General features: G+C 50.7%; 1 protein-coding gene across 1 annotated transcript; it reads left to right on the forward strand.

Annotated features, from left to right (window-relative positions):
- The first annotated feature begins 8,599 nt into the window (after positions 1-8,599).
- Positions 8,600-9,418, forward strand: Percc1 (proline and glutamate rich with coiled coil 1). Its single transcript, XM_051181570.1, has one exon. The coding sequence runs from the start codon at positions 8,624-8,626 to the stop codon at positions 9,416-9,418; it is 795 nt and encodes a 264-aa protein (XP_051037527.1). The 5' UTR covers positions 8,600-8,623.
- Positions 9,419-9,502: the final 84 nt, after the last annotated feature.

The following is a 9,502-nucleotide window of genomic DNA, read 5'->3' on the forward strand; positions in this document are numbered from 1 at the left end:
CAGAGTCCCCATGCTTTTATTTTCCTTGGGAGATAGTGTCTGAAGGTACCAGAGCACAGGAAAGGAGAAGTTAGGCAGGAAGATGACCCTTCAGCCCCTGACGGGTAGTGATGTAGACATTCCTGCTGGAAGGTGGCCCAGTCTTACACAGCACTCCCAAGGAGGTGTGTGTGGGGACGGGGTTCCCTCACTAGACTGCAAGAGAGGGAGAGTCAACAGCCCCTCACAGCTCACAGAGCAGCAAGCTGCTTCCTGAAGACATGAAGTTCGCCTCTAAACACTCAGCCCCACTGACCTGTCTCCAGTTTCAGCTCCTCTTCTGGAGGGCTGAACACTAACTTCTCCCCATCCAGGGAAACAGGGATCCGAAATAAGTTAGATCCAGAATCTTGGAGGGAAATATGCACCTGTATTAGCGGGCAGCCTGTAAACTCGCCTGCTTTGTTCCCCCCAAGTGAGAAAGGCTGGGACCTTGTGTCTTGGTTTTTTCCCCTCCCTTTGCTCACTGTCTCTCTCCTCATTCTGAAGTAGGCCTTAGCTTTTGGCTTCTTACAGTTTTGTGGGCAAAAGCGGGTCCTGGGATCTGTAATTAACCCAGGATGGAACAAAATTAGGAGACTCCTTGTGACCTGGAGTATGTATGTTTCCTGTGCCCACTTAATAGTGAGAAAAGCCTCACACTCCTGTTCTTGTCCAAGGCACTCTCACAGGAGCAATACTAGAGATGTCAGAGCCCAGCAACACCTGTGAGTCCTCCCCACGCTGAGAGCTGCTATGTCAACAGAGGCACCTGTCTGCCCAGGTCCTCCTCCCTGGGCCCTGCCCCACCTGTTCCATCACAGAACCCCACACTACTACACCTCTCTCTTGACAAAGACCTAACGGCACCCAGGGCCTTAACTATAGGTAATATGCAAGCTGGAGGTTGGGAGGGGTGCCTTCCTGAAGGAGGTGGAGCTCAAGAGGCCCTAAGCTATGAAGGAAGCCAGGCTCCTGGACAGTACTCTATAGAGAAGCCAGACTCAAGCTGCCCAGGTCCATCTATGGGACCAAACAAGGAGGTGGAGCAAGAGTTAAGGGTTTCATCCTGGTGTGGGGCAGCCTCTCACAACAAGGTGAGCCCATCTCAGTCTCCATGACTGTCTCAGATCAGAGACTTCAATATACATCTTAGGGCTGGGGGAAGAGCTCAGTCTGGAAAGTGCTTGTCATGCAAGCACGAGGACCCAAATCTGAGCCTTACCAGCCACTTAAAAAGTTCTATGTGAGCCGGCTCACACCTTTAATCCAGACCATCCTTTCTTTTGATTTTAAAAATTTAAAAAGGTCATGGTGTGGTGGCACAAGCCTTTAACCTAAGCACTTGAGAAACAGAGGTAGGCAGACCACTGAGTACAAGGCCAGCCTGTTCTACATACTGAGTTCCATGACAGCCAGGGCTACACAGAGAACCCTGCCTCAAAAAAAATGTCTATTTTATGTGTGTTTTGCAATGAATGTATCTATGTGCACTGTGTGTGTGCCTGCTCCCTACGGAGGGCAGGAGAGGGTGCTGGATCCCCTGGAACTGGAGTTAGAGATGGTTGTAAGCCACCATGTGGGTACTGGGTCCTCTGTTTGAGCAGCAAGCACTCTGAACTGCTGTGCCATCTCTGCAGCCCCATGCCTGTTGTTCTAAGTCACCAAGTTTATGGTGCTCAGTCACAGGACCCCACCCAGCAACTGATACAGACACCACCTTCACATCGCCCTGCCCCTGAAGGCATCTGGTCCAGGGCCAGGCCCTGTGTCCTTGGACCCCATTTCTTAGCCACTGGCTCCTGGAGCAACCATCCTCCAACAGACTTCTTTGGAGGAACCACTCTTCCTGGCAAGTTATGCTATAGGAGGCTGGCCAGGAAGCCGAAGAAGCAGCAGCCCTATAACAGAAGCTCCAAGATGTGCTGTTCCGCCATATTGTATGTGGAGCCTTTGTCTCACCCCTCATGGACATAAACCAACACCTCAGCCCTCATTATTGCAAAGCACACAGAGAAATTTCACAGGAAGCCTAATGTCTCCCTAATGGGGAGGCAGAGGCGGCAGCAGTCAGTGTGCTTAATGGCAGGGTAATTTATTGTAGCTCCACTTAAGAGCTGACATATTGGAGCTATTGATTTTCCCAGGAAAACAGATACCAGGTACCTGGGGGCAGGCAGGTCCTATTCTCCCAGGGTCTGAGGCCTAATGGTGGGTTAGGGCTGGCAGGGCAGGAGACAGCAGGCAAGGAGATTTGCTGGGCCTGACCCAAAACATTGCCCAGTTTTGGGCAGATGCTAGGACATGTGTTTTAGCCGCAGCCTCCTCCAGGGTCCTAAAATGGCAGATGACAAGGTCAGGGTGACCTTGCCTTTTCCACCCACTAACTGCCAGCTAGACATATGAGACAACCATTCTCGGAATGACTGTCCCTCCACTGATCCAGAGTTCTCCAACCAAGCCTTACCAGAAACAAAAGCTGCAGTTCAACCTCTACCGACCTGCAGGACATGGTCTGCCGTGAACATGGCTGACAACCCCCCAGGGGTAGAGAAACCCTGTAAGTCCACATCATCCCTTCACTGACACTCTCAGTTTGCCCTTGTGGCTTGCTCCTTCAGGCCTCCCATCCCTATGCCAGCCCCATATGCCCCTCTTAGGCTTCTCTTCCCAGACAACTATGTGCTCTGGTTTCTCCCCATTTTAGAATCTTCCATCCTAGCTTGTGGTTTTCCCTGTCTCTTGCCAGGCAGTGAAGAGCATCAGAATGACTCCAGGATAAGGTCAAGGCCCTGTCAATGCACAGCCTTCTCTCAGCCAATATGAGTGAGCATCTCTGCACTTGGTCAGGTCAGCAATTGAAGCTGTCAAAGTGTAGTGGAGTGTGCATGGATGTAGAAGGGCACATGTGAATGTGTGTATACATGTATGTGGAAGTCAGAGGACAACTTCATGTGTGGTTTCTCAGATACTGTTTACCTTTTTACTTATTTTTAGTTTTAGTTTTTTTTTTTTTTTTTTTTTTTTTTTTTTTTTTTTTTTTTGAGACAAGGTCTCCTTATGTAGCTCTGGCTTCCCTGGAGCTCACTATGTAGACTAGGCTAGCCATGAATTCACAAAGATCTATCTGGCTTTGCCTTCTAAGTGCCAGAATGAAAGTCTTACCCCACCACACCCAGACTTACCTTTTTGTTTTCTGACAGTCAAATACTAGTCTGAAACTCAAAAAGGCTCGGTTATCCAGGGTCTGCCTGTCTCTCCCTCCCTAGAGCTAAGATTACAATCATGTACCACCACAGCCAGCTTTTGGCTCTGAGTTCTCTCTCTTTTGTTCTGTTTTGGTTTTTGGAGACAAGATTTCTCTGTGTAGCCCTGGCTGGCCTGGAACTCGCTCTGTAGACCACACTGGCCTTTAACTCAGAAATCCTGACTATCTCTCAAGTGCTGGAATTAAAGGTGTGCACCACCACTACTTGGCAGCTTTTGAGTTCTTGACCTCACCTGAGCATGATCTCAACTAAGACATTGGTACAGGGGATCCCCATGCTGGGAGTCACAGGGTCCTACAAACCCACCCAGCCCCATCTGCATCCAGGACTCTCTGGAGTTCCTATTGTGCCAATGCTCATGATGTCAGCTATTGGCTTATGTGGGATTCCCAAGAAGGGTTTGGAGTCCAGGAGAGTGTCACTGACTTGAAGCTGATAATCAGATGACATTTCAGAGCCTTCAAGGAACACTTACTTCCTTATGTTTTCCATCTTCTGAAAGTCCCAGAATCCCTCTGCTCATGGCCCTTTCCTTTATCAAGACAGCAATGAAACAATCTTCTAGCCTCAGTCTGTCTCATCTCTGTCTGGACTCTATGATGACTAGGATTCTAGTTCCTTGGTGATGGCTCAATCTTTTCAGGCTCTCTCCCCTGCTGGGACACTCTGCCTGCCTCAGCTCATCCATCTACATCCCTGACCTCACACCAAGCTCCTCCAAAGCCCATTCTCTGGCTACACAGGTGGGCCCTTCTTCACGGCAGAATTGTATCACATTTCCTCCCCCTGAAGCACCCAGCCTGAGGTCCAGAAAGCCTAAGGCTTGTCCAAGTGAGCCAGTGACTATCTGCACCCACAGCCTCAGGATGTCTTTCCCTGTCTTCAGTGCTGGTCAGGGTGGAATGCAGGTCACACATCACATGCCATTCTGGGAGATACTCTACCCAACTGCCTGAGGCCCTGGCTACCCCCTTCCCTGTCTGTACATCATGGTGCAGGTATGCAGTTATAGACCCCCAAGTCCACCTGTTAGTGATGTCATCCACTGTTTCCATCCCTTTCCTTGGACCAGCATGTCCTTCTCGCATCCAGTAGTGAGTGATGTGGCTTCAGTTTGGAGCAACAGCACCCCGCTCAGCATGCCTGGTCCTCCCTCAGGTTTGGGCTTCGATGGTTGAGAAAGGAGCTGACAGGGGCTGAAGCAGGGCCACCCACAGCCAAGACTGGCCAGTGTTTTTAGACCCTGGAGTCTGTCATGGTCAGACTGTTGGGTCAGAAGTAGTGGAATCCAGAGGACAATGGATACTCAGAACTGGGCCTAGCCAGGCATACTTCAGTCCATGAAGAGAGATAGAAGAGGTCAGAACTGGCAGTAGCTCTGCCTTCACTTTCCCCAACCCTTCCAGTGTCCTGTTTGGCCTATAGGGGACCTGCCCCATGCTGCCCTTCTCCAGGGCCAAGCTCTGGGCATACAACTTAGTCTTTAGATGTGAGCAGCTTTCCAGACATCCATGCCAGAGTCAGCCTTACCTCCAGGCTGTTTTGTCACAGGGTCCCATATAGCCTTGAACTTGCTAAGGATGACCTTGAACTTCAGAATCTCTTACCTCTACCTATCAGTGCTAGGATTATAGCCATGCAGCATTATACATAGTTTATATGGCATTGGGGATCTAACCCTGAGTTTTGGGCACACTAGGTAAGCAGAATACCAATCTCGGTACATTCCCAAATTCAGCCTAGCCCTTAGAGGTTCTCATTCTTAGGACTTTTCATTTCCCTATGTTCCTGACTGCAGTGACCAGGTGTGGAGTATCTTTAGGGTTGGTACCCTCTAGGAGGCATAAACTGACTGTAGCCATCAAGTATGGGTTCAGGGTAGGAGAAGGCTGAAAGCCAGTGTAGTGTGTTTGGAGTGTCAGGGGACATACTCTCAGCCTGGAAATTAGGGTCCCAAAAGGGGTTACACTGGCTTGAAATCAAGGTGCCATCCTTGCCTAAAGTGGGGGTGGTGTCTGGAACAAGGAATGGGCCAGGGAAGGTAAATGATATCCACATCCCTCTTAACTCTCTGGCCAGGTGAAGAGCTGGACTTAGAGAAAATCGACAAGTGCTTTGGACCCAAGATAGAGAAAGCAATATGGTGATGAGTCACTTTCCTGTCCTTGGAACTAGCCCCAGCAGAAGGAGCCATTGTTGATGACACTTGAATTCACTGGGGGATTCTTCAGGGCAACTGAGTGCCCCAGGGGACACATTCTTCCCAGAGGATACCTGGGTCAGCTAGAACAGTGTCCCCACAAAATGCATGTCTACCCTAAACCACAGGATGTGAGTATATTTGGAAAAAACATCTTTGTCTATGTGACTAGTGAAGCTTAGGATGTGCTGGATTAAGGTGGCCCTAAAGTCATCAGCAAACACCCTTGTAAAAGAGTTGCCAGCCAAGCATGATAGTGTATGCCTGCAATCCCAGCACTCAAATGGCCACTAGTTTTTGGCTAGCATAGGCTATATAGCAAGACCTTGTTCCAAGGTTTTGTTTTGTTTTGTTTTTAAAATGAAAGCCTGTGTGAAGATGACAGCATTGATGGTAATGGCAGGCTTCAAGATAAGGAACACAAAGTGGCTGGCAGCCCTAGAATCTTCTCAACTTTCCAGAAGGAACCAGCCTTGCTGACATCTCAGTTTGGACTCTGGCCTCCAGAAGGATAGAGAACAATGTCCTGTTGTTCTAAAACTACCCACTTTGGGATCAGTGATTAAAGAAGCCAGAGGAAGCTAATATACCACCAGAAAGGCAGAGGGCCTCAGGAGGACTGGAGACAACAGGGAGGCATTGGAGCCCCCCAAGTCTGCTTAGATGCAGGAGCGTCCAGAAGGCTTCCAACCAGAGAAGGGAGGTGCCTTGGGAGGTGCCTTGTGTCAACCCCACAAAGGATGCTCAGGACAGCAGTGGGTTCAATCAGACTGACTACAATTACAGGTGGGCTTCTGGGGAAGTGGGTGGCAGCCACCACAAAAGTCCTCCTCACCATCCTTACCGGGTTGGTTGACATGGTTATGGTTGATTTCAGCTGCACAAAGGCCCAAAAGCTGGAGGAGCTTGGAAGGGGTCACAAGGGCTGCAAATATTAGCTCCTACCTTGGCCTGGTGGGTGGTTGCATAGCCTCAGTCCATTCCCCTTGCTCCATGTCCTGTTGCTGCATAGCATAGTTTATAACATGCACTATGGCAGGATGTCCTCTGGAGAGGCGTACTCCAGAACTCAAAATAGCATGAAATTTAATTTTCCGCCTATTTGACAAGGCTTGGATGGGGCCCCAATCAGCAGCACAGATAAGGGCCCTCGGGTCCAAGGTGTGGGCCAGCTGGGTCCAAGGCAAACACTCCATGGTCCCCAGGCAGGCTGCGTGCAGGTGAGGCAGTCTTCGAGCACTCCCCCCGTAGGGCTCTGGTTGCTGGGCGCTAAAGCAAACGGGATATGTTTGCCCAGTCTGCGATGACAATGCCGTTGCCAAATATTTGCCAGCCTCAGGCAGTTGTGGAGCCCAGCTATAAATGCTTGCACCCCAGGTGGAGGTTGGCCTGCTGAGTGAGCGCTGCAGTTCCAGTCAGGTAGGAGTCTGGGTGTGTGGGTTGGAGTCTTCTGGGATGGTGAGGAGGGATAAGGGAGGTATTCCTCCCACAGGGAATATGTCTGCATTGAGCTCTCCACAAGCAGTCATCCTCAAAGACAACTCCAGGGACAGAGGGATCCAACAATGTAGGACATTGGTGTGGCCAGTCTCTGCTTCCCAAACTCAGGGTTTCAGGATAGTAGGGAGGGGCTGTGCAGTTTGACCCTGAGGGGATCTGACCAAAGGGCCACTCTTACTCAGACCTCTGAGAGACAGATCATCTTCTGATACACCTAAGATACTCCCCTTTCTCTGTAAAGGAGCCTGGTGACTCTAGGAGCCAGATCCAGCCACTTCAGGGTCTCTAACCAGGATGAGATATTACTCTCCCAAACACCTCCTCTTACTCAGGCTCAGTAGCTGTCCTTGGGTCTTTTTGGACCTGCACAGCAATCTGTGGGGTTTACTCCTTTAGGAATCCTCCATCTGTCCCTACAATAATTAGCAGAAGGTCTGGGTGGGGGGCACTCAGGTGTCCTCACATTGTGGTCAGGTATCAAATTAAAACCCAGTGTTAAACTGGGCATTGGTGGCTCCCGCCTTTTAACCCAGTACTCAGGAGGCAGAGGCAGGCAGATCTCTGTGAGTTTGAGACCAGCCTGGTCTACAGAACTAGTTTCAGGACAGTTTCCAAAGCCACAGAGAAACCCTGTCTCAAAAAACCAAAAAAAAAAAAAAAAAAAAAAAAAAAAATCAGTGCTAGCTGGTCGTGGTGACTCATGCCTATCATCCCTACATTCAGAAGGCAAAGGCAGGGTTGATGAAGGCTCTCCCAAGTGAGTATCCTTTCTTTTTTCTTTATTCTAGACACTGTCTCTGTATAGCCTCGGTTGTCCTGGTACACACTCTGTAGACCAGGCTGGCTTGGAACCCTGAGATCTGCCTCCTGAGTACTGAGATTAAAGGCACACACCACCACTGTCCAGCTAGACCCTTTTCTTAATAAACAAGGATTCCTACCCAGGAATGGTGGCACATGCCCTTAATCCCAGAACACTGGAGGCAGGGACAGGCAGACATGTATGAGTGTGAGGTCAGTCCAGTTTACATAGCAAGTTCCAGGACAGCCAGGACTATGAAAGACCCTATCTCAAAACAAACCAAAACAAACAAAAGCAGAAAAAATAAAACAACAACAAAAAACAAAAAACCTAAACCTCAACAATATCTCTCCTCAGAAAAGAACTCCAGAGCTGTGACTGTAACTAGGTAAGAACCAGGCTGGGTGGGGCTTTTTGGCCACCACAGCCCGACGCTCCCTACAGCATCTGCCAGGGTTCTGGGCCTGTGAAAGTGCTGTCCTGTCTCCACAGTGATCCCTGCCTGTCTGGGTAGTAGTCATCTCTGGGACTCTGCTGCCTCTCCTACCCTATCCTGTGGTCTGCATGATCACAGCTGGGGTGGTTCTAATGGTTCCTTTGCACCACGATGGCCCCACTTACACTAGAGGACCCTGTACACTTCTCCGAGCTCAGGAGGCCCAGGTATCGAGAGAGGAAAGAGCGAGGCAGCCTTTTCAGGACTATAGATTCTGGCTGTGTCCAGTGGGGACTGCCAGTCGTAACTTGCCAACCTATCCTTTACTTCCCTTCTAGCTGGTGTTTGCTACCCCAGGGCCATCCCTCACATTTGGGAATTTGGGGGACCTCAACAAAATGGCTGCTGGTGTGATACGGTCTGTCTGTGACTTCCGGTTGCCCCTACCATCACATCAGCCCTTCCTGCTCACAGATCTGGAGGCTCCAGAAACCTCTGAAGAGGAGGAAGAGGAAGAAGAGGAAGAGGGAGACCAGGAGCTGCAAGACGAGGGGCCACAGGGCTTCAGCCCAGACTCCCAGAGCTCAGGAGTGGTCCCCCAGAGTCCTAGCAGCCCTGAGACCCCAATGCAGCTGCTGCGTTTTTCAGAGCTCATCAGTGGCGACATTCAGCGTTACTTTGGTCGCAAGGACACAGGGCAAGACCCAGATGCCCAAAATGTTTATTCTGACAGCCAACCAGCCAGCTGCTCTGCCCGGGATCTGTACTACGCCGACCTGGTATGCCTGGCCCAGGATGGGGGCCCGGAGGATGAGGCTGCTGAACTCCATGAGCATGTGCCTGGGGGGCCTGAGGGTCGGGTGCAAAGGCTGGCTCACAGAGGCGACGGGGTGCCACCGCTGGGCCCCCTGGCTGAGCTCTTTGACTATGGGCTTCGGCAGTTCTCCAGGCCCAGAGTGTCAGCTTGTCAAAGACTGAGGTTAGAGCGGAAATATAGCCATATTACCCCCATGACCCAAAGGAAATTGCCCCCATCCTTCTGGAAGGAGCCTGTGCCCAACCCACTAGGCCTACTGCATCCTGGCACACCAGATTTTAGTGATCTGCTGGCCAGCTGGTCTACTGAGGGTAGCTCTGAGCTACAGAGTGGAGGCACCCAGGCCTTGGAGGGGACAGCGCTGACTGAGGTGTAGTTGAGTGGGTAAGAAGTGTGCTGGGGCAGCAGTGACCCTTTCTAAGACACCCAGCCTCTCCTTCCTGTAGCCCAGGCACCACCA

This window comes from Phodopus roborovskii, unplaced genomic scaffold (assembly GCF_943737965.1).
Source record: "Phodopus roborovskii unplaced genomic scaffold, PHOROB, whole genome shotgun sequence".
In the NCBI taxonomy this organism is placed as follows: Eukaryota; Metazoa; Chordata; class Mammalia; order Rodentia; family Cricetidae; genus Phodopus; species Phodopus roborovskii.

Coding starts and splice junctions, on each gene's coding strand:
- Percc1 (XM_051181570.1), top strand. CDS start 8,624: ATGGCTGCTGGTGTGATACGGTCTGTCTGTGACTTCCGGTTGCCCCTA.